General features: G+C 40.0%; 1 protein-coding gene across 7 annotated transcripts in view; it reads right to left on the reverse strand.

The window, feature by feature from the left end:
- PLPPR5 (phospholipid phosphatase related 5) overlaps nt 1-26043 on the reverse strand; it is a 246336-nt gene that overhangs the window by 68270 nt on the left and 152023 nt on the right. For 3 of the 7 annotated variants that reach the window (XM_035332959.1, XM_035332958.1, XM_035332954.1), the window contains exon 3: nt 18198-18386. The exons of 1 other annotated variant lie outside the window; for it this stretch is intronic. In XM_035332959.1, coding sequence (XP_035188850.1) covers nt 18198-18386 — 189 coding nt within the window. Of the gene's footprint in view, nt 1-18197; nt 18600-19063; nt 19212-26043 lie in introns of those variants that run through there. 3 more of the 7 variants (XM_035332956.1, XM_035332955.1, XM_035332960.1) reach the window with 3 other exon arrangements.

Here is a 26043-nt window from a genome sequence, read left to right on the forward strand (position 1 = left end):
AGCAGAATCTCTAAATCTGCTGATCATGACCAAGGGTTCTTTCCTTCTGGTTTGCAGGGAAGCTGGGGTCAGCAAATGGAATAACTGCTCATTCAGTTATCCAAAAAGAGATGGTCACTTCCAACAACTTGTCTTCATCTGTTGTATCTGGTTCCTTGCTGCTAGCAACAATTTCCTCTTATTACATTTCCCATCTTTGATGGTGATGTGGATGAAGAATACCCAGCGCTCCAAGAATAGCAGGGATCAGTATTCAAGTTCTTAGTTGAACAAAAATGCTCTTACAGGTGCAAGGGCTTAGAACAAGGCAGAATTCAGCAATGACAAAATAGTTGCTATGGCAGGCCTAGTGCACTACCCTCAGAAGCAATCTGGGTGGGATATACCACGGAGCACAACAGGCACTCATTTCTATGCTTCTGGGGCTTTACTTTGATAGAATCCTTCTGGAATTTGGCAATAAATGCAGATTCTGTGTTTTCTGTACTGGCAGCTCAGATAAGCTGTTCTACCTTCCTCCAGCCTTCTCCACAAGCAGAGCTCATCTCAGAAATCAGCCTACTGATGTTTCAGAATGGAAGGAAAATCCCCAATCACAGTCAGTCCCAGGAGACCCAGTGCAACCCTTTACCCTTCTCTCTGGCACCACTGGCAACAGTCAGCTCTAGAGAGTAGAGGAAAGGAATAGCCACCTCCCTCCTGCCCTTTACCGTGATTTGTATGCCTGGCATATTCCAGGAGGAAATATTTTCTCTATCTCCTCTATCCCAGGGACCAGTACTGCCCTTCGCACTCCATATGTGATCTGCAACGAGTCAATAAATGTCACTGAGGACAAGAGAATAACTTGTGCATTTCTTCAGTGAGTCTCAGGGCAAAGAGTTTCTGGAATAGTCCAAAACTGACAGTGGGGAATGCTATGGAGAATCTGAAAGCACTGTCAACAACCTTTTGGACAGAGCTATGAAAATTCAGGTACAGAAATGTAATTTGCAGTGAAATAAGAAGTGAGGATACTAGAGGTATCTTCTACCTTCTTCTGTCTGACAGGTGCATACTATTGTAGAACACTACAGTTTTTATGAAGAGTAACATATATTAAAATCCTTAGCTCATGGATATTTTAACAGTTGTTAAAAGCAAAGAACATTCTTCCCAAAGGCTGAGAAAATCTTTTGACACAGAGCTACAGCACTGAAGTACAAAGACCAATTTTCACCTGAACAGTAACAGTACAAAGTACAGGCTTTCTAAAGCACATATATATAGTTCTCCCAGTCCTTAGATAAAAATGCAATGTACATAGCTGCTACGAAAAACAGCAAGACAAGAAGTACTCTCCGATGGGCACTGGCCTAAGCTCTGACATACAGCAGTCTGCTCCCTGTTCTACCACAGCTTCCCTGCGATACTGCCAAGAATACCTTTAGTCTTGCTTCACAGTATGAAGTGCAATAGAAAGAACAAAAAATGACCTGAGATAAAAAAATCACCTGAATTTAGTATTAATACACGCTTTGTAACTAGCATTCAGATTTTCCATGCTTCCATAAAAAGAAAAGATAAGAAGAACTAACCATAGACTTAACAGCAAAATCGAAATCATAGGAAAAGTTCTAATCATCTCCATGGCAATTATATCCTTTCTGTGGTGTGACAACCCTTTCAACAGACAGGAACTCAGCTTAGGAGGAGTGAGATCTGAGATCTAAAATTAATATTTCTTCTTCTTTCACCTCTTAGCTCCTGATTAACTTACTAGCTGATTTTTTTTTTTCCTATGGTGGCTTTGTACGAGCAATATATTTAGTTCTAGATACAAAATACCTGTCCCTATCCTTGTTTACTGCACAGGATGTTGAAAGGTTTTGCACAGATTCCCTACGTTGATTTCTTCCTCCCAAATAAGTTCAGATTTTTTCTATATTAGTCATTTTTTCTGAATCCAGGCAAACTGTTCCTAGTTTTAGCACTGCATGTCAGTTTAAAAATCTAATTTGTCCTTCCCCAAAACATCCTTCCAGTATATTCTTCACTTGGTTCTACATTCAGAGTTTTCTCAACTTGAAATGTCAAACCTGACTCATTCCAAATATTACAACTAGAGCAGCTCTGACCTTGTTGATTTTCCAGTAAACTGACTCCATTAAAAAAGCTTTCCCTAGAGTCACATAAGAGTTTTAACAGTCAGCACCTATACAAATTAATGACCTTAAATCAGCACTTCTAGAGCACTAAACCACTAATGAGGTTTATTTTATGGACTACCCTTTCATATATGACATAACTTTCTATAAACCTCCAGGATTCAAGTTAGGATTAAATATGCATTTGGTGACAAGATATCTGAGGGTGCATTCACGTATTTAAACAAGAAAGTTCTGAAACCTAAGATTGATAATAATGACCATCTGCATTTGGGTCTAGGAAATGGATTCGTGTGTACATGTTCAGAGGCCTTTCCTGCTAACATCTGCTTTTGGATATATAAACATTCATGAAATATTTCATATGGGCCAGGGAACGTGGCAGAATACACGGTTCCCTTTCTGCCAATTCTCTGGGTTACGCTGTAGCTACAGCAACTGCTCAGATGGATGAGTAACACTGAAAAGCAGTTATTGCATTAAAAAGACTACTAAATATTCATCTGTGTTCTGAAGCTTTTGAGTTGAGAAGAACTGTTGACAATGCTGTGCGCTGTAATTTCTCTTCTCATGTCTCCTTTTCATTCATTGTATTTCTCTCCTTTAGGCAAGGTTCAAACCCTAACCAAGGCTTCTGTGAGACCATATGCAAGACATAACATGGTAAGGGAGATCTCATTCTGCCTTTTAATCTAAAATGAACTTCCTCATACTACTTTCACAGGCAGAAGGGAAGCTGGGAATCTGAACTAAAATCTTGGCAATTATCTCTGCATCTCCAAGCAAATCGTTATCATTTACTTTGCATGGCCTCCCCATGATTTTCACTTACGAGTTTCCCCACTTGAAAAGTGTGGGGTAGATTTCTTTTAAAAATGTGACTTCCATAGGCTTTGTTGTTCCTGTTCATTATCTTTTCTTCTTACCATTGAGCAAGCCCGTGGCTATGCCTGGACTATTTTCCCTTTAAAAATGCCATCAACATGCCATGGAGCACAGTGGTCTCTAGAGTTTGGAAAATCCAGCAGCATAAACCTTGGTCTTCAGTGATGCTGTAGATAAGCTCCACTCCCTGCTTTAAGCTAAAATTGCTGTGTGAGGTAACAGCCTGGGCAGGAAAAGCAGAAACGGTATTTCCAGCAGTAGCAATTTCAAGTTCATTATGCAGACCTTTCCCTTGAGGCCATTTTCTTTGTGTTTTTCTTGTTCTCGTTGCTTCTTGCTTGCTTAAACTGACAGCAAATGCCTGGGTTGATTTCCACAGGAGCACATTTTCTATAGTAAAAAATGACCAGGAGTTTTGAAGAAAATGAAAAAATAAATCTTAGATAAATCTGTCTGCTATTGATAAAATAGAAAATATCCCTCTTGCATTCAGCTTGAAGATATAGCACCATACTGCATAGCAACTTCTGAAGATACAGGGAAAAGTATAGGAAAAAAATTGCTTTTCTCAAGAAAAGAAGGGAGGGCAGTTAAGTCTTTTTCTAGTAAATTTTGCTTTTAAACAATGTACTCTTCTAAAAAAAATCAAAATTTTAATACAGTTCTTGGTATTCATGGCCATTTACAAAAGAAAAATAGCAGTATAAGGTTATATGTTTAATTGTGAAATATTATTTAACGATTTCTTTGCAGCATGGCTACACGCCATGAAACAGTAATGTTAATTCTGACAGGGCTAAATATCCTTTACTGCTCTGTGATACATTGCATACAGTCAGCATGTAACAAAGGTATAAGTTGCTCATTTCATAATGATGTTAATGCCGTATGAAAGCGAGAGGCACATATTAACCAAGCAGTTATAACTGGCAAGCTTCGAGGTAACCCTGGGGGCACGTAACCACAGAGACCTCGCCAGCTTTGTCACTCACTTCTCAGTGTCGCTCCTTATTCATTTTATTATCATATCACAATAAAAATGAAATGCTTAAGTAGAGTGTCTATAAAGGCTTCTCCCTCCCCTTCCCTTCTTTTTTTCTTTTTTCCTGACTGAGCAGTTGATCACGTGTGTAAATCTCTTCTCCTCTAGAGTTTGCCTGCGTCATCTGACAGGCAGCGTCTGCATGGCAGCACCATCACCAGTGCCGGAATTCTACACACAACGCCTGAGCAAAGTTTGCTTATGTAAAAGATCATTTTGAGAAGCAGTCACCAGGCCCCTCCTATTCTGAGTGCAGCTAAAAGGGCCTTGTGCCACCACTGCAGAGGGCGAGCCGTGGCGTGACAGCTTGTCCACTATCTGATGCTCTGCAGAGGGGTGAGCAAGCGGCTCCAGGGGGAAGCACCGGCCCCGCGTCCCCTACTCATGTCTCCTGAATGTTTTGTACTACCGAGACGTGAACGGTACCCGGCTGCTCTGTACTGTAGTTCTTCAGAGGATTAGAAATGGCCAGGACACAAGGAAAGCAAGCTAAGAAATGCTAACATGGCTGGTTGGGGGCCAAAGAACTGTCTGGCACTTGGCTCCCAACTATCCAACTGCTGGCACAGTTCCACATTACTGAGCAGTTTTCTTGATGAACACCTTCCAAGTGGTAGTAGGTGAAAGACTTAGGTGAGAATTGTTTTTTCCGATGTAACAAAGCTTTTCTATTTTTAAAAAATAATATCCAAAAGAAAGAAATATTAATTTAGAGAAAATTCCCATCATCTAAGATAAACTAGTTATTTTGATCTGAAAATGGTGATGGGGAGAGAAAAGAATCAATTCAAACCTGCCTTCTAAAAGTGCATTAAAAAATCAATTCATATTCAAAAAGTAAAATTATTTCAGGCTGAAATACACCAGGTAAGTTATCTAAATGAGAAGTTCATATAAGTGTTAAATTCTTCTCATTTTCTTTTTGCCAAAAAATAAAAAATAAAAATGAAGATGCCATTATCCAAAGTTTCCAAGGTCTATACTTCTCTCAACAAACAGACCTAGTTAGGAAGATTAGTTTTAATCTGATCAAAGAGCAATTAATTTTACTCTCTGGATCTATCAGTGATACTCGGAAAAAAGTTGCTGTTCATGTAATTATGTCATTAAGGAATTTGAAAAGCAGCTTCACATCAAAATTTTCAGCACCTTTTTTTCAGGTGCTCAGCTCCAACCTTTAAAATAAAATAATATTTGCAAAGGAAAAGCAAGCATGTTCAAAACCCTATCATTTAGCTTCCTTATTAGAAGATGAATTCCGTACAGCATCACTGCAACGTGATTTTCAGCCCTGCACCCAGTCGTATCAATTAGGTCTTCCATTTGACTTCAAGTGCTAAATGTGAAAAAGACTGTGTCTCCTTATGGCCTGGCCTTGGAAAACCCCTTTGTACTTTCTTGGCTATCCAAGAAAGCAATATTATATTTTTTTTCTGTCTGTTGAGAGAGATTTGTTTCTTAACCCTTCTTTACATGTTGAAAGCATTATTCCTTGATGAGCACGATACCAGCGGTAACGTTACCTGTAACAACAATCACTTCCAACAGCTATGTAACTTCATGCTTTACACCCTAGGTAATCTACACAACTCCATTTTCCTATTCCAGATCAACATTCAATTGCAAAATAAATGGTCTTTCATCCCTGTTTCAATAAAAACTAATCGTGTAAAAGGCATCTCTTAAAGATTCTGGTCACAGACTAGTGGTTTTACAGTCAGTACATGTCTGGAGCCAACTGTTCTCAGAGGCTCGGAGGAAGGACACTATCTGCATTTCCTGCTTTTCATACTGCCTTGCTTCTATCTCACTTCTACTCAAGGCAAGCTACGTTATGCAGACATTATTCCTGAGATCAGTTGAAGGAAGTCCACTGTCACTGAAATGGCATACTCATCATGCAACTGAAACCAGAGGGCCAAACACCCTACCGGTACAAGCACCTTGGTGTTTTAATGTGACTATGGAAAAAACAGGCTGCACATATGATTAATACCTGTGAGACTCCACAAAAAAATGTGTTTTGGCTTACTGTGGCAAAATATATGCATGCAAAACCTACACCTGTAATTGTTCTTGACTTTGGTTTATTACTGCTCATTGCTATTTGATCTATAATGATTCATGATAAATTTACGTAAATAGCTCAATAAAAAAATTTATACTTTTTTAATTAAAAACTAGTTTTGCAATAAAATAGCTTTCTTTGAAAGCGTGTAAATAACTCCACTCAAGTTATAATTACCTCTCTATAACCTTCTCTTCCTCTACAATTATTTTAAGCCAAACACACACATTAAGGTCATTACCTTTTTCTAGTTAAAAACTGAAGGTAACATCCCTACTAAATGTAACAGGGTCTGGATTAGTTGTGAAAATCAATGGCACTGTAGAAAAAAAATATATAAAAAAAATCCTGCAGACAAAATGGGAAGATCAATTTCAGCTATGAATCTCATCCCAAGAAGATATTAAAGCAAAACCAGGAAGCCCTACCAATTTTAGAAGGCAGCAGTGCTACCCGTTTGGGAAAGAGTTTTAACAAGTCATACAAGTTAGAAAGCAAAATCCAAAACTGTAATGCTCACTCGTAAGTGTATTACCTTAAAGTCACTCTTATTAAATGATACTTTATAGTCTTCACACTGCAATTATGGCAAAGGATCCAGGTGGCATTTAAAAATGAGTTTAAAACACTTTAAAAGGCATAGCATGCAAAGCATTTATCTAGAACTGTGACTTCATTCTGAGCTCTCACGTCACTTGTACAAAATACTTACATTCAGCATAAAAACAGCAGTAAAACTACCTAGTAAGCTAACCCATATTTCTAGTGCCCATGAGAGCCAACAGACAAATGAAGAAACAAAAGCTGTCAAAGAAAAACAGGGACCACACCTTGTATTGAGCATTCCATGACATGCAGTCCCAATGAACGAAACAGTTCCAGCCCTGAACTGACTTCAAGACACACAGGAAAGGACACGAGAGATGCTGATGAGTGAGAAAGGATCTTAAAGGAAAAGAGAAATCCCTCATCTAGGCACGCCCAAACTAGTAGGCGCAGACAGAAAACAATCCTGACTCTGTCTTCAGTTTTGAAAGCTGTAATTTGACGGTGTGCAATTCTTTCTCCTTAAGATGGTTATTGTAAAAAATGGATATATTCAAGCAACATTTATTAAAAACAGAATCTTAATGAAGACATAGAAGCGGGAGCAGAGAACTGTTTATGAGTATCAGAGGCTTTAATGATTATTTATCTCTTTGTGTAACAGTGCAATTGTAGGGAATGAGGCAGCAAGCTTCTTCACAGAGCATATCCCATTTGTCTTTATTTGATACGTATTAACATAAAAGCAACATCTCAATAATGATTCTGCATATACTGCAGATCAAATCTGGGGCATTTACTTTGCAGTTTTGTGCAAATATGATTTGCACCACTCTCATCACTCTTTCACCTCTGCTACACAATGTCTATTTTAGTGCTTTTGCCACAAATCCAGATGGCTGCAGATGTGCAGCTGGCAACACTATGTTGTCTGACCCTGTTCAGGAGTTTACACAATGCAGTGCTTGAATTAGGAGGAAGTCCCAAGTGCCCTCATTAGTACAGCAGCCAATGAGCTGAAACAGGAGCAGCAAGAGTGGGAAATTTTAGCAAAAAATTCCTAGTACAGGAAATGCCTACAAGACAGAGGGGAGATTGTATACTTTGCTGTGAAGACAGCAGAGGATAAAAACAGCTCTTTTAGGCATGCAATGGTATTCTGAAATCTAACTGCAGTCTATAAGCCAAAAAAAAAAAAAAAAAAAAAGGAAAAAAAAAGCCCAGCTACTCTTCGTCAATATGTGCCTGTATTTCCTTCCACTCATAAAATAGTGCATATTGGTTTACCTTAACAAGGAGCAACTCCTTTGCATAGAACTGTAAAATAATACTAAACATGTTGCTGGCTTTATCAGATATCTCCAAAAAAAGCTCAAGTGGTGAGAGAAGTGTTTTAAGGATGAATGAATCTATTTAACAATTTTAGATCTTGTGAAGTTTTGACACGACTTTCTTCAAGGCAGGCTTTGTAAGAGCTGGCATTTGTCTTCTCTGTGAAGACAATAAAGGAGTATTTGATAAAATACATAGTTGTTATGTAAATGTATTTATATATATTGTGTTTTTAATCAGTGTTGGATGTAATCTCTCATTATTTGAGAAATTTAAGCTTTTGCTAGAAACAAAAGTTCAAAGTATGCGATGTTGGAAGGTGCTATCACCTGTTCAGTAACAGAACAACCTTCTTAGTTATTCTGGCGTGGTGAAGGAATTCTTTCAGGCATTTTTTTTTCCCCTATTGGCATTCAAGGGTAAAAATGTAAATTAAATTATGGATATAAATCAGCCACCTAAATCTGATTGTTTTCTGACTGCATGTTGTGCATGCACACTCACATACTTAAATATATATATATATATTTTTTTCCAGAAATAGACTCTGTTTTATGATTTCTTCCACTGTAGAAATCACACAGCCATCACAATTGAATTCATAAACAAAAGAAATACTGAGTAAAACTGCAATATTGCCTCTTGAAACAGCTCCATAAGAAGACTCAATCAGCACCATGCTCATTCACATGTATCGTTCCATCTCAGGAAAGCCCTACTGTTCTAGGTAGCACAGAATACCGAGATATTTAACAATTTGCACATACCTAGCTCTTGTATAATTCCTTCCATGCATAAACCTTGAAGCGCTTTACAGAGAAGCCTCGCTGGACAATTGCCTCTTGAGAGGAAGGCAGTAGAGTCTTAATCTACATCATGCTTGGGTGGCCAGATCCTTCTAACAAGCCAAAGCCTGACACAGCTCACAGCCCAGCTTCGGACATTCATTCTGCCAGCTGCAAATGTCCACAGACTACTTACACACCCCAAGGTCAGTTTGCCTACAGATCTCTTCTGCCTTTGCTAAATGTTCTGGAAAGAGTCCCTGTGAGTAACTGAAATGCTGACATCAGCCAAGCATGAGCGCTTGGTAAGGGGGGCCGTATCGGCTGGGCTATCCTCAGCATCCCTCACACGAGCACACTTGTGGCATGATGCAGCCCCAGCTCCTGCCTCCTCCCTTGGGCCTCTCAGAGGCTCAGACTCACGCCCATTGAACGCGCAACAGCCACAGCCTTGAGAGCAGCCTCGTAGCAGAGCCCAGATACACCTGATGGGTCCAAGGACACCCACAGGAGCAGGAGAAGCAGAAAATGAGATGTGGAGAGGCTCTGAACACCAAGCTCAAACTATGTAAATACGACCAAACCACTAGCATGTGCTAAAAGTGCCTGACGGGGCGGTCAGACGCCAGCCAGCAGCAGCTCAACCGCAGGCGCACCCACTTGTCGGCAGAGCCACGTTATCAGACCATGCATGTGCCTGCCCTGCAACATCCAAACAGGCGGTACGCATTGGCTGGTCTTAATTAAAGCAGATCAAACTAAAATACTTCACCTCATCCTCCCCACAGGCTGCAGGTTGGCACGTGGTTGGTTACTGCAGCTCAGCTGACCCATAATTAAATCTTCAAGCAGAATTAATTCAGTCATGTCTGAGCCCTACATTGGTGTGGACAGGTCACAGAAATCCCTGTGAAGCTGAGTTCCACGTACTGATTTGTGTACTTAATTCTTGGTTTACAAAGAAACAAACTACAAAAGTGACAAGATAAAATTATCAGAATATTATTCAGAGATTGAATGACAAAAAAAAAAAAAAAGACTCGGATCCCTTTAGAGACAGCATGAAAAGTACCAGCTTAAAACAACCAATGGTTTAAAATGGTGTGTTATATAGAGAAGAAAAAAAAAAAAGAATCAAAACAACAGGATACTGTTGGGCTGACTTCTGTTCTTACTAGTTTTATTTTTTTCTCCCCCAGAAATACTCTAATTAGTTTAGCAATTAATTTAGCTATTAGTTTAGCTTTCAGACATACTCTTTGACCCTACATAGTTGACAGGGAACAAGTAATATTTGTAGAGAAGGAAAAAATGCTATCCATAAGATGAAAACCCTTAGAAAGCATTCATATTGCATTTATAATTAATTGTACATTAATAAACGTGTATAACATAACAATTAGATTACCATATAATTATTATATATAACATGGATATATAATGATATCATATAATTATGATATTCATCATTCATCATATTCATATGATTATCATATTAATGTACAATTAATTATAAATGCAGTTAATTATGATACATTAGTAAAATACATGCAAAATTACAGGTAACGCTGTATGTTGTCCAGAATGGTAAGCAGAAGTTGAATTCACAGCTTACTGATTTTTTACTAGAGTTTAACCAAGGGATTGTTTGTTGGTTTTTCAGATTTTTGGTGCCTCCTAACCAGGAACTAGAATCCAGGATCAAGATTCAATTTTAAAGAGGTACTAAAAAATTTACTAGATTACAAGTAGATTTTTAAAATACATTATTATATCCTGTAATTTTTCTACCGCAGATTTCTTCGTGCTTTACGTTATATATAATTATATTCACACCTGCAGGCCAGGTGAAGTGATCTGAACAAAGCAAGGCTGCTGCTGATCAGAGAGAGAAAATGCTATTTTGCCTTTCTACTTCTTCAACTGCAGGTTTGTTGTACTATGCATGAGTGTTAAGACTAGTATACTCAGAAAGGATAGTCATCATTAAAACAGCGCGCCACAGGATGTTTTCTGAGTACTGAAGATGTGGTATATCCACCCCAGCTGGGCTATTTACTTATAATCTACATGGTACAACACCTTAGCTAAATAACGTTTTCATGATGAAAACAAGAGAAGCTGCAAGAACATTGTAGAGGATTTTTTTTTGTATACATATATATTTTTTTAATAAATCACACTGATTAAGGCTGAAAACACAACTAAAGCTACTTACATTTCTACTTTGCTGGTCGTTTATTCTGCATCATATGGACACCAATCTCTTCAATCCTGTATGATGTACAATGCGCAAGAACCGCTTGATGTAGCAACTGATTATTACTTCAAGCCTACTATTTCAGATTACAAACAATGCATACAAATTCCCTAATCATATGGGGCAGGATCAGTTGGATTAACATTTTCTCACTTAAACATAAGTGCATCATTTATAGGACAAGCAGGCATTCAGCTGTTGCAAACAGAACCCTGTCCGCCTTGTTCACATCTGCTTTACATCCAGAGAGTCCATCAAGGGATGAAGCATATGGACCTGAGATTGTTAGCGTTTGTAAGCTGTGTGCATAGCAAGCACGGCAGAAATTATAAATTCAATTGGAAGTACAAACATTACTTCTGCAGGCACTGTTCATGTAAGCCATCACAGCACAAGAGGAAGGCAGACAGATAAAGGATTGTGGAAAAAAACGCATGATGGTTCTGAATGTTTTATTTTTCTCCTGGTTACAGCTCTGTTGGATTAGTGGTCATATGCTGGGATAAAAACAGCACCAGACAATCAAACCACGTATTTGTCTTGCTATGTGCCCCAAAAGGCCAATACTGACATCTGGTACACAAAGTTACTGCAGACCTTAACAGTGTGATTTATTTTTTATTCTTAAGTAAAGTTGCAGTGCAATTATCCCTTCACAAAGGGAGAACGTGATATAAATAGCCTCTCAGCATCAACATCTTCTGCCAGCCTTCCTCCCTTCCAAAAAAAAGTGGTTTTCTTACGTCCCCAACTTTTGGGCATTAAAAATAAAAGCAGCAATAATAACAACGTGAAAATGAAGGAAGAAGACTACCAAAGGAAAAAAGTTGAGCTTGTGCACAGGTTGAATGAGGATGATGAAGACAGAGAACAAAAGGGCCCTTCAGGAACAACTTGATCACAGAGTAAACAAAGTATTCTGGCAATCACTTCTTCACGTAACATCTTCACAGCTGTCAAATGTGCCAGCAAGAGAAGGACACAAATAAATGCTTGTTCAAAGATATTCCAGGACTACCGACACAGGTTACATATCCAGAGGCAGAAGACAGTTCCTCACACAAGTTAAACCATTTCTAGTTGATTATAGAGGACAAAATTGGCGTACCCAATTTATTTGAGACTAGATGTGTAATTCTAATCTTCCATTGCATTATCATTATAATTCCCAAGACATTATCGGGAATATTGCCGCTAGATACCTAGAAAAAGAGCTTACTGCTCCTGGAAAGAACGCTGGACGCACTGAACACTTTTGCTGGCCAATTCCTTTACTTTGCTCTAGAAGATGCATATAAAAACGAACACTTGAATACCTCACTACATATTCTTAGATTTGTTTGCCCTGTAACACAGAGCTGCTGACAACTGTGTATCCCTGCATTATTTATCAAGTTTTCTTGATTTCTTTCTGGCAAAGTGACAGAACGGCTTAGTCTCCTTCAGGATGCACAGAAACCACTTCTACTTCAAGAAGCAGAACAGGAGAAAAGTCTTCTATTCTGCTCCCATGCTTTGTTTTTTTCCAATAGTATCAAAGTGTCCACAGAAGCTAAAGTAACTTGGTATCAGCCAAGCAGCAGAAAATTTTGGCCTAAAATAGATAGAAAAAACATTTGTGAAGGTGTTGATTTTTTTTCCTGAGGTCAGGAATGAAAAGCAATTAAAGTTCTCAGGTACGAAGGGAATTCAGATTGCTGGCACAGCAAATTCCCAGAGGACACTTCCAGAAATATTTCTTTTTCAGAACTTTATGTTGTGTTTTTCCCTTACGTTATAACAAAGAGATAACAGAATGTTTTGATGTCCCAGCCCTTCACCCCAAGCCAGCATCCTTTTCCATGTACAACACTAAGTTACATCAGAGTAATTTCAAGGTGAACTCTACAGCTTAACTAAAGGCTACTCTGACAAGAACAGTTTGAAAACTCAGTCTGGCAAAATCAGATCAGTCCCTGACGCCACAGCACATGGAATCATAGGTGCAAGAAGGAAAATAGGAACTAGCAGGTTCAAGAAGGAAGAGGAAAACAGACATATGCCCAATCATATCAGCCCCATCTACATGCTGGAAACAAGCAGCACATCTTCAGGTCTTTGCACATCCTTCAACTACAGCCTTGAGCTGCTCAGGCCTGGATCTACCAAGAGATCAGCAAAGACACTAAAGAAAAAAAAAAGAGAGACATGAAAACTGTGCTGATCCTTCAGCAGGAAACTTCTTTTTCTCGTTATTCACAGAATTATCTTTTTTTTTTTTTTTTTTTTTTTTTTTTCCCTGAAAGCATCAGGATACAGTAAATTTGATACATGACATTTCTCACTTCTGTCTGTTTTTGCCATGCTTCAAAATTCCTTCCTCAAATGTTCAGTCAGGAAAAAAAAAAAATACGGACTAAAGCTAATGTGAAGGTTGAATGTCTGATTTCTTTACATTCATTCCTTGTTTGGGATGCGCCAATTTAAAGATTCATCCAGTCTACTTAAAAAAATACAATACAGTACTTTGAATTGCAGATATTTTTTCAGCGATGATATTAAGAGGATTATGCTAAAACAAATCACTCTTTAATTGGTTTACAGAGAATACATGAATATGCTAGGAATTCATCTAAGCACATAAAAGTGTGTATTTTATGAATAAGTGCTATAATCATCTGCTTGTTACTTGGAAATAAAAACAAACATCATTAGCATAATAAAACTGTTTACATATCTTAATGAAAATGTGTCATTACCTCCTCCTGGCTTTTATAAACCAGTCAGCACACATCATAGGTCCTATACATTGACTTTTACACCAATTGTTTACTTCAATATTTTTCCATTTTATGTGATGCATATTAGTGTATGTAGCCATTGCAAGAATCCTTGAGCACAGGTAATAGTATTTCAGAGGGGTAAAAATTAAGATCTATCAGGAAGCAGTAATACAGAACTGATCACTCTCCAGATTCTGAAACAGTTTTACAAATCATTTCTAACTGGAAGCAAAAGGATTATACTGACGTATATTTCCCAAGCTACATCTGTCATAAGAAGTCTAAAAAAGCAACCAGCCTACTGAGCAAAAAGTGGCACTTTGGGAAATGGCTTAAATAGCACTGAGCTCTCAGCTACCACTTCTTTCTTATTGAATATTTGAGTAGACTCAAATCAAGAGCACATTGCTCATTACCCTCACATTTGACTTAAAAGAAAAAAGGTATTGAGAATTCCAGCTATCTCTGCTGCAGACAGTGAAAGCACAGGAATGCCCAGACAGCACTCCTCTTTCAACCTGAGCCGCAAAGACAAATGGGAGGACCTGAGCACACGGCGAGTACCGCCTCTGTAGGAGTCTGTGTTCCACCACGGAAACTCCTACTTAGGGTTTGTACAGTCTTCTCATAGCAGTTTCAACCCCTTCTCCATTTTGCAGCACATTTTACTGTTAGTCTGCCTAAGCCTGCTGATGTAAGCACATGCACTCACTCAAGGCACCTTTAGCTATGCCTGAAGGTAGGACTGAGGAGACCTTCCACAAATAATAGCCTAGCATTGGAATGGAGCCTATGTTTTGTTACATGACAAGCTGCTTTTGTTTTCAGCCTAAAAAATAAAAATAAAATAAATAATAATAACAATAAATAAAAAAAAAACATTCAGGCCCTCAAAATTCTCCAATGGAAGAACTCATAGCTACAGATTTAACAGATGCATATACTGTTCAGAGATAATCCATCACAGAACACAGACTGAAAACCCGTGATGTAATGTATCCTGCTTAAAAGACTGGAAACCATCTGGAAAGAGGGAGAGGAAGAAGCTCTTCTCATCCTACAGAACGACTGCTGGCTCTCTCTACAGGCTTTCTACAATTGCTGTTATACCTATGAAGTTATAGGGACTTCAAGCAGTCATGGACAAGAAATGGCTTTAGAAGTGAATAGCTCAACAATTTAGCTTCCCTCTAGCTACTACATGACCCAAGGGATATTTGAAATATTTGACAAAAGACTATAGATACACAAATTCTGTAAGCCTCAAGTGCAGAGCATGAAACTCCCTTCCTTTAGCTCCAGTTTCACTTCCCTGTAGCAGAGCACCTGCAAGTCAAGCATTACAGTTCAGCAAGCAATCTCTGCTACTGTGCAGGGACTCCATTTGCCAGCTCAAAATCCTGCAGATCTGTGACTGACAACCAGCTGCATCTGCCCTGAGATGACGGGGCAGAAAGGAAGGCCAAGCGGATGGACTCGAGAACAGAAGTGTGGCAGCAGTGCTGCAGGAGCATGTTACCAGGCAGCACCATTTGAAAGACTGACCGAAAAGTTTTCAGGATTGGCATGGTGCTTGCAGATACATCCCTGCCAAATGACCCGGCTCATTACTTACGGCTCAGCATGTGCCTGTTTTTGCCCTGTGTGTGGACACCTGACTGCATGGCTGGACAAGTCTGCTACTGTACCTCAGATGTGGCACATGAGTTTTGGGTGAGCAAGCTCAGATGTGGCACAGGAGTTGGGATGAGCAGCTGTGTGCCAGCCTCACCGCAGTAAGACCCCCATTACTGATGAGATGCTTACCAAGACGGATCCTGCTACTGGCACTTTATTTTTTTTTTCAGTTTTTGAACAGCAGGTATGTGGGAAGAGGACAGTCACTTGGAAAATCCAATTATTCTCATTCTAGAGCAACCTGAATAAAATTCAATGCAAAGGAGCCCATCACTGAGTCATATTAAGGGAACCTGGGTTACCTTGAAGCATATCCTGGCTCCAATTTGACAAGCCCCAATTCAATAAAAAGTTAGTAACCCTGAACATCAAGACTTTCTGATGCTCTATTTCAAAGCACCTGAAAGAGCATTAACTCCACATGCCAAGCTAATAGAAAGTAATAAATAAATATTACACAAAATGGTACAGCTAGTTAGAAGCTTTGGATTAACATAGCACTATGTCAAAAGAATGGAATGGAAGAGGAAAATTTGGAAAAACACTCCTACAAATCATAGTATGTAATAAACTATTTTCCACAACAGTGATTTTGCAAACAAGAGTATATTTTCATTCGTATAAATCCATTTTTTCCATAGGTTTGTCTTTGTATCCTTACAGGCAGAAATACATCTTTGTCAGATTTGTTTTCATGTTTCAATTTTAGGAAAAAAATACACAGCTCATATGTTCAAACCTCCACAGATGAGATAGAAATGAAATAGAACAGAATCTAATTCACCCCGTGTGATCTTGGTAAGGGAGCTTCACTTCCGCTAAAGGCATACAAGTAGCTTTGGTGAAGAAACCTGCTTCTGCTGAAAATCTGAAATCATCACTGCTTCGTTCAATGAAAGTCAATTTTTATACCCCGCCTGATAGCAAGAGCTATCCCATGGAAACACCAGCATGGGAGGATTGCCCTTGGAGAGTCAGAACAGAATTTTGTCTGTAGCCTGATTTTTTTTTTTTCTTTATTTAATAATGTTAATGATTAGATTTACTGCTATTGAAGTCAGGAGACTTCCCCAAGGCTAAAGTCTACATTTTACAAAATAAAATAAAAGGTGCAAAAGTCACCTGCAATGTGACTTTCTGTGCCCTGACCAACCAATGCATCTCATTTGCCTGAGGAAGTGGAACAGGGAGAAGAAGAACAGTAAACTATCGCTAAATTCCATTACTAGGTATTTAGAGAGGCTAATTACAAGACTGCCAAGCCAAAATGTCTCGGAGATTTTTCTGACGTAATCATCTAACACCCAGGAAATGAATGGAAACTACCAATCCGTTTTGCTGACACACATTAGGAAGAAGGTATGCTCATCATAAATATCTGACATACTCTATAAAATGTCCTAAGCCAAACAGAAGAAATGTAATTAGAAGTACAACAAATGCCACACGCAACAGACAAATACTACCAGCAAACAAAAAGCACTTTAAAATCTCAACAGAATTTGAGGGTTCAAAAGACCAAGAAAACAGATAAATAAAATGGTCAACTAACAGATACTGTAACAGAAAGGGAAACTGAACCAAATAGTTATGTAACGTCTTTTGCTAAAGGTTAGTTCATTCCCCAGGGAAGGAAAAAATAAAAATACTAATAATAAAAAAAACTTGCTATAAATTATCCCAATACAGCCTGATGTCTCAGACACTAAGGCTGTGCATGAGATTTCACAGTGGATGCCATCTGAGACATTGATACACAACAAAAGTATCTGCAGTTAATCACAGTATTAGCTTGATGAAGCTTTCTGTTCTCTTTTCTGTTCTCTTTTCTGTTCATTTTAGATAACTTCCTGAAAAAGAAGGAATCGGTGAAACTAATAACCACTACCTTAAGAGGCCTCCTCTTACTGTAAAGGGGTTTGGTTTTTTGATTTGTAATGATAACAGCTCATTAAAACAAACTCTTTACAGGGAGTTTGTGTATGTGTAACTGTGTGCACCTGCTGAGCCTGTATATAGCCCATCCCTGATGGTTCGGTACTCCCATCTCATTCCCTCCCCCAAGTCTTTGCTCCACAGGGTGGTCAGGGATTATTAAATGACGCTGATGTTCTCATTACCTGCCAATGCAAATAGTACATTCTGCAATTCTCTTCTTTCCCCAAAGCGAAGAAAACCAGTAAGACTCATTTTAGCTAAATCTTCTTAAACAAGACCGACAGAAGATCGTACTAAACTGGAGACCCAGGTTTAGTTTGCACCCCCCTCAGTAACTGTGAGATACAGAAACGACTAAATCAAGCAGAACTGCTCCTTGCTCCTTTCACAGGTCAGACTACCTCCATAATAAACAAACAAACCATCAGAGGATTTTTTAAAAAGAAAGAATTAGCGCTCGGTGAAGCATCACCCTACGGTTGCCAGCAGCCGGGCTTCCCTGGGTAGTCCCCGTACCTGTGCCCGCCGCACGCTTCGAAGGAGGCTGCACCCCGGCAGCCGGGCAGGGCTGGCAGCAGCCGGCCGGGCCCTTACATAAACGGGCGCTAAAAATAAATGCCGCGGCGGGGGGCGGCAGCGGCCGAGGCTCGGAGCCCCCCCGGCCGCCGGCCCTCCCCGGAGCCCGCCGGCGTTGCCCCCCGGCCGGTGCCCCCATCCCTCCGGCGGCCGGGGCGGCGGCGCGGGGCGCTGCTTACCACCAGCACGGGCACGCCCGCCGTCAGCGAGTAGAGGAGCACCGGGGGCACGGCGCTGCTGTCCTCCGGGCCCGGGTAGGGCTTGCGGTAGGCGCCCTCGTAGCAGAAGAAGCCCTGCACGTTGACGGCGAAGGTGTCGGTGTACTCGAAGTAGTAAGCCAGCATCACGGTCCCTGCCATGATCACCATCTGGAAGTAAAGCATGCTGCTGAGAGGAGAGGGCACTCGCATGGACGGGGGGCTCCGGCGGCCGCGGCAGCCCCGCTCCCCGGCGGCACCCACCGCGGGCGGGGACGGGGCAGGCGGGGGCCCGGCACCGCCACCGCCACCGGCACCGGCACCGCTTCGGGCGGGCGGAGCGCGGCGGCGGGAGGGGCGGCTCCGCTCCGCCCCGCCGGGACCCGGCCCGGGAGGAGGAGGAGGAGGAGGAAGGCGGCGGGGAGCCCCGGCGGAGCGTTCCCTCCGCGCCACGGCAGCGCCCCCGCACCTCGGGCTCGGCCGGCGCCTGAGTGGAAAGATGCTCTGCGGTGCAGGGGGCTGCTGAAGGAGACGTGGGCAAAGCTTGCACTGAACGGCCACAGAGAGAAGGGGCGGCTGGGCAGCAGGCGGTAACGGCCCTAGCAGCAGCCCCGGTGAGGAGAAGAGCCGGTTTCAGCGCTGGGAGAAAATACCCAGGTGACCCCAAAAGCCTTCCACTTAGAACTCCCCACGGGCACAGCCCCGACAATACACGGTGGCCAGAGCAGACACAGCTCCACCTGCACAGGGGCTGCTCTGCCCTCCAAAAGCCAACGGCTCAGAAGTTACTTAGAGGTACTCCCACATGCCAAAATGTGCTACGGATGGTAACAGCCTGTAAGAGATGCCTCAGCCTGCAAGATTTCCCCTGGCTTACTCACTAAAGGCTGGTGAAGTAGCAAAGGGGAGCGGATGGCCCTGTTCTATAACGGGTCATCATTCTTCCAGGGCAGTGCTTTAGTCTTAACCGTTCACTTTCCTCCTCCTTTGGGAGAGCTGTGTTTGCCTTCAGTGATGTTAGTCTCCATGTATCTATTTTTAATTGGCTCTTGAAGAACACACTCTTCATGTCTGGATTCCACTTCTAAGTCTATTTTTGTGTGTTCTTAGCATACTCCCCAGAATAACCCAAACCATGCCATTTGCCTTGCGTTCACCAGCTGTAACTGGAGAGCTCTATACCTTTGTGATTTATATGTAGTGAGACATGAGACATCTTGTGGTGAATTCTGCCTAGCACAGAGTTTATTTCCCCCACTTCTTTAGTGCAAAGTCTACTATCCATTACCATACACGTAAAAACCTTAATTTCATCCTGCGGGTTGCACACTATGAGCCACACTGCCAGCTTATGAGGCCTGATCCACAGGCCAAAGCCACCAGCGGGACTGCAGCAAGCTGCACTTGGCTCTTGAGCTGTATTTAGGTAGGTGCCCCCAAGGAGCACTGACAGCACCCCAGCCTTGCCGTGGCTATGGTACAGTAGTACACTCCTGGGTTGTGAAGTTCTAGCATCTAGCTAATAAAATACTTCTGAATTTTGCTGTCTATTACAAGCCAACTTCTGTTTATAGATATTCCAAACAAACCATTGCATATAGGAATTAGAGGACAAAGTCCTGCTTTACAAAGTGCTGTGAAGCTACTTTCAAAATCCCTGAAGGATTTTGGAAAGACTCTATAGGTCACATAGTCTAACCAGCTAGTGCATGTCCTGTTAGATCAGGTCGCTGAGGGCCATGTCATCACCTCTTAAATATCTCAAAGGATAGAGATTCTACAACCACCCTGGACAAGCAGTTTCCATGTCCAACCACTGACACACAAAATAATTTTTCCATACTCTAAACCAGAATTTCCTGTATCCCATCCTGGGCCCACCACGCCTCCTTCTGTGTCTGGAAACATAAAGAGAAGAATCTGGCTCTTTCTTCTCTGCAGCCTTGGTAGACGTAAGAAATACCCTTGGCCTTCCCTTGTTAAGGCTAAAAGAAATTGCTAACACTTCTGCCTGTACAGAAACACATCCGTATCTTGAGTGCTTTGTCTTTTATGTAGATACACATGACAAATATTATATCAAGTATATATTGAATGCCATTAAATGAAGCATTGACTATTAAAAAATTTGAAGAGGCATTACAATGAAGAGAGACTTTGTTCATGCTTCTCTTTTACTCTACAAGTGACACTATTTAGACTTCCAGTCATTCAAATACATGGTGTGCAACAGGCAGGAATACATCTGTTTGGCTGAATCTAGTGTCCCATGCTTCAGACACTACAGGGGAACTTGCTATCAGAACTGCAAACCAGAGAACACAGGATTTAAGTCAGAGGAGTTTTAAAGTCAACGTCATTGACAGAAGACTCAGATCATTGATGAAAAACTTTAAAAATAAATAAATAAATGTCAGGCTCTGTTTTTCATTCAGAAATAATGGTCAACTTGATGCTTCACTGAGGAATTAAGGGAATTAATTATTCTCTTTCTCCAAACTCCAGTTTTTAGTGCAAAGATCATCATGTGAGAAAAGTAGTCAAGTTTCCCCACCGAATACCAAGGGGCTCAACTGCAGGGTGGATGACCAGATGCCAAAAAAAATTAAAGCAGAAAGTAGGTAAAGTTTATTTTTTTCCTCCTCTTTGAAACCCCTGTAGATCTGTGTTTCTGCAGTGGATATTAGTAATGGTGAATTTGCATATATTGAATGCATTTTCCTTCTTGCCCCCCAAATATTTACCTATTGGCATATCTGACTAAGAGAAACAATCTAACAATTGCATGGAGAAAGCTGTTTAAAGTTATTTATGCCCATCTACTATCTGCTTTTGTTACTATTAGCAACATCTCCCAAGCTGCAAGATCTGCTATCATATAGCTCCTTTTATAACGGATTGCATCAGACTGGAGATATTCCTGCACAGGCTGGATGATGCAATCTAACGTAGATTTCCTATCTGCCATGTTAACAGACACTACAGATTGGTTCATCTGTTTTATTACTTTCCAGAATAACATAAATGGGACACAGAGTGGTTCTGCATGGACAATTTCTCAGAGCTTGGAAGGAGACAAGATTCTTTTCTCCCGTGCCTATATACAGTGCTAGATGGGTATTTCTGGCAGTACTGCACAACCATCGCAGCATTCCCAAAGGCACTAATAGTGCATGTAAGAGACTAGGGAAGAGTTCTTGTTCTGTCATTGCCCTTGCTATTTTTAATGGCATGTTAGTTTATTTGCATGTTGCCAAATGACTGGTTCAGAACTGAAAGGCTTAGTTTCTTGTAGCTGATAATTTAAAATTTGGATTAGGCTCTGTCTTACTTGCACCAGTTAAAAAACATACATGGACTTGATGCTTGCTGCTGTTCTCTTCATAGAAGTTGTTTGTTGCACTATGGAGAATACAATTTGTTACAGTAATGAATTTATAAAATGCTTAGGAATGCATAGGTAAGACAGGTCCAACCTCCAAACAATGCTTGGAGTGTTATGAAAGGCAAAAAAATGATAATATTTAATATTTTATTATACATTTATTTTAATTTTCATATTTATATGTTGAGAATATTTTATGTGAATATTTTAATTTTCATAAGCCAATTCCCATTGTTGCAAACATACTTTATAAGCATGGCCTGCACATCAATGGCTTGCCTTCATGAATATGCAGTTAGCTGATCAAGTAATGCCAGAGCTACTCTTTATATTATAATGAGCATGATATTTATTGGTTGTGCAGTTAAATATGCAAGCATGTATGAAAATCCAACCAAAACAGAAGCACAAGAACACAATCCCCCATGACTAATGCATTCAGCTAAATATATTCCGCAATTACAGTATTCCCTGCCGATTTATATCGGTGATACACAATGACACCAGAACAGTAGAAATACAAGCCCAGAACCAACAATTTTCTTTCAGAAGGCTATTGGTAAAATCGTCAGTTGAAACTTTGATGACAGACAGACTGGTTTTGAAACTTTCTTGGAAACAGTTCCACTGATCTCAGAGCAGAAGTTCCCCTGATAGTCCTAATACTTTTATTTTCATTTGCTACTTAATTTTAAGTGAAATATCAGCTCAAGAAGCACAATGTAGAGCAGTGCAGACAAAGAGAAACCTTCACTTCAATGTTTTGTAATATTCTGAAATCACAACCTTCATAAGAGACGTATTTCCAATTTGAAAACAAATTCACTAACCTTTCATGTGCTTTACATCATCACTTTTTTCAGAATGTTCTAGCCATAAAATATTGCTATGAGAGAAGGCAGTAAAGAAATAGTCAACTCAAAGCTTCCCCAGTGGGAAGAAGAGCAAGAATTGATATCAATTCATCCCACTGTTTTTACCTTTCTCTTTCCTGCCTTATCATAGTGATAGCATCTGGCAACCCCCTGGATGTTTCTCTGTTACATCTCCATATTACATTAAACCAGCCTACTCAGAAGGGAATATTGCATCTATGTTGATAATACGGCAGCAGGGAAGAGACAGAATGAACTGAATTGTTAGAGACCTCCTGGCTTATCCATGCAAAATTGGCACATAGCAGGAGGGAGACTTACATCAAAACTTTAGAAGAGCATTGACCACAGAATAATCAGGGAAGCGAAGGAATATCTGCAATAGAGGATTGTTTTTTTTCTACAAATTTCATCCAACAGTGATTAAAATGCTAAATGCGGGGGAAACTGCTACTCAAATTTATGTTTCTAGGACCATTATAATGCAAGAGGTAAATCATTTGCTAGGAGGTGGAGCACAGCATAGAATCAGAAATGGGGTCTTGCCCCAGAACACCCTCGATGTGATTCGGACAAGTAAACACCTAAACTAGGCTTTTCATATGGTCTTAACATGTAGTTCACATATAGAGACAACTCCAGTAGGTGACTAAGCTCTACTACATAGGGCAGGATGAATCATCCTCTGAAAGTGCCATTCATTCCATACTGAGAAATACCAGCTTCTGATGATGTCACTTGCACGATAATGAAACAAGCTTTGAGGACTATCTTAGACTAGCACACATCTTTTAAAGGGCTGCAGTGAGACGTGATCAACTTTACTCTTAACTTTCACTTGCACATCGCTAATCTAGCTCCAAAATAGGAATTATACTTCTCATGAGTCACACAGGGAGGAAAAGAAAGAGGCAAGGTAGCAGTAGCATAAGCATTAATACTGCATTTGTATTGCAGTGTTATGTAGAACTAGACCCTATTTCCAAAGGAGGCAACATTTTGCCCCGCTAAGCTTGGGGACCTCATACAATGCAGTACAAGTATATGAGGGAACAAGCAGATGGAGATGAAACAAATGAGGAGGAGGACAAGGCAAAAATGAATTGATTGAGTTAGATATAATGAGTAGCAGTCACAGCACATTAGTTGCCTAGTCAGTGTTTACATCGATAAGATAATTAGTCTTCATAAAACTGCTTGCTATCTTCACATTAAGGAAAAGTATTATTGCATGCAAGTTCCTCATAGGTTAGAACAGCAAATTTGGAATGCCAGAGGCACGTTATGTACCACAGCCCTGTAAATCTTGAAAACTAAAGCCTGTATTAGCACTTCTACTACCATGCTGTCAAAACAAACAAAAAAAAAATACAGAATACTCTTTTGTCAGTGTGAAATGAAACTAAACACTGACATCTGAATACACTAACAAAGATTATTTAATCGAACCTAAGATAAAACCCAGGAAAGAGCCTATAGCTTCCAAAATTGTTACCACAGCTATAAAGTGATCATCATTGGCAAACATTTTCAGTAGTGCAATGTTATACATATACAATGTTATAGGAATAAACATACTTATCTCATTCACCCAGAATGTTCACCCACCTTCTTATCAATTCTTTTGCTGAAGGAACCTCCCCCCCTTCAGAGTTAATCAGCAATACCTTGGAGTATTGATACAACAGATTAATGAATCAGTAGCTGACATAAGCAGAGCACTAACTTATTCATGGTGCAGCAGTCAAGTGAAAAAAAAAAAATCACATGGACCTGCCCGATGCAGTACACTGTATGCATCTGTACAGTTAGATTTATCTATAGTCCAAAATTAGTTCAGACATCTGCACAATGCCTGAAGGTTTTACAGACCAATTCAAAAAACTCCCTTTACATACTACTGAATTAATTTCACTCATTTGAATATGGCGGTCTTGCTGTGCTGTAATTTGCCTTCTTTTATATATTTTTTACTGTAAATAGTGAGAACAATTAATACAACTCATGAATTAAATATTGTGTATGTCTCCATTACAGGGCTGTGCTTAAAGTAAATGTTTGCCCACTCATCAGGATTCTCTGTTAGTATGAAACTTTTGTCAGTCTGAAAGTACACAGACATGAAGACAAATGCTCAGCCAATCCAGCCACCTTTCTGTGGTTATTTTTGCTCTCATCTACAGTTTAGCCACCTATAAGAACTGGAGTATAGCAGTACTCAATGCTTTTAAACACAGAATAAACACATAACTCAGATGTGTGAACAACAGCTGACATTACCAGATACACTTCTATATGAACTAAAGGAGACTTTGCTCATTCACAGGAAAAACTTGTGTGAAAAAATCATTCTCTGCATGCTTGTAGGGTTGATGTTTTACAACCTGGACTCTCTACCTGGATGAATGCAACCTCTGATTTTTAAACTGCATGCTTAAACAGAAGTACAACTTCAAATGTTAGGTCTGCACACTTGCTGTCATTATCTTTTGCTAATTCCTCATCTAGGGAATGAAATACTCTGAAATACATAGGGTGAAGAAGGTAAAAGCCATCCAGAGGCATGCAGAAGATATTAGGCTGTCACATTGGCATGGCAGTCTGCAAGGATGTGTGAGGTCTTCCTTCTGACACTGAGGAGTCATCGATTCAATGTCAGCTGCATATTAAAACTTGCGGTTCTCTCTCTCCATAACCAAGCTTGGCCCTGAACTGTGGTATCATGAACAGGTAAATTATACAAGACTCCAAAGACAATTTCAAGCACAAGTCTGTACATAAGATTAAATTAACCCACTTACTAACGCTCTCTCAACTGAGAAAGAGAAATAGACTAATACCATAAATTATGCGCCATAATCACTGCATACTTCCAGCTCTGGCTATCATTAAATGTATGCAGCTCATCCTGGCAGCAGTCCAATACATCCTCAGCAACAGTTTCTTTCTGGATAAGCTCAAGCAGTTGTGTGGTAGAACTACTTATGTTCTTACAAATTATACCAGACATTTCTCATTAGCATTACACCTGAAAACCTATTCCCAAGTTGGATATTATCCATTCTTTCATAAAATTAAAAGTATATGAACTGCATACAAAGAGCAAGCTCAGGATACCTTAAGCCTGTGTTTTAATAGAGGAGAAAAAAAAAAAAAAAAAAAAAAAAACAATTTACCAAACAGAATTACAGACAATATACATCACTAACAGGTGTTCAATAAAGTCAGAAATAGAGCTGATGATTGTCTTTGAAATTTTTTAATATAAAAAAATACCTGAAGCCCAATCCATAATACTGTGTCACCCAGGACTCCTGTTCCCTGGCATAGCCCTCATCATTCATGATCCAGACAGCTATAAGGGTACATGCAATACATGTTTCCATTCAACACGAGGACATTCCTGTTACATTCATGTTTTCACGCAAATCCTTGCTGTGAAAAATAGGCTTTGTTTTACAGCTTGATCATAAGCAACCAGAAAAGGCAGAAAACTCTAGGAAGAGGACAAATTGAAGTCTAATGGCAAGAAGTACAGCTACAGAGACAAAAAGCATTTGTACAGCCC

This window comes from Oxyura jamaicensis, chromosome 8, assembly GCF_011077185.1.
Source record: "Oxyura jamaicensis isolate SHBP4307 breed ruddy duck chromosome 8, BPBGC_Ojam_1.0, whole genome shotgun sequence".
In the NCBI taxonomy this organism is placed as follows: Eukaryota; Metazoa; Chordata; class Aves; order Anseriformes; family Anatidae; genus Oxyura; species Oxyura jamaicensis.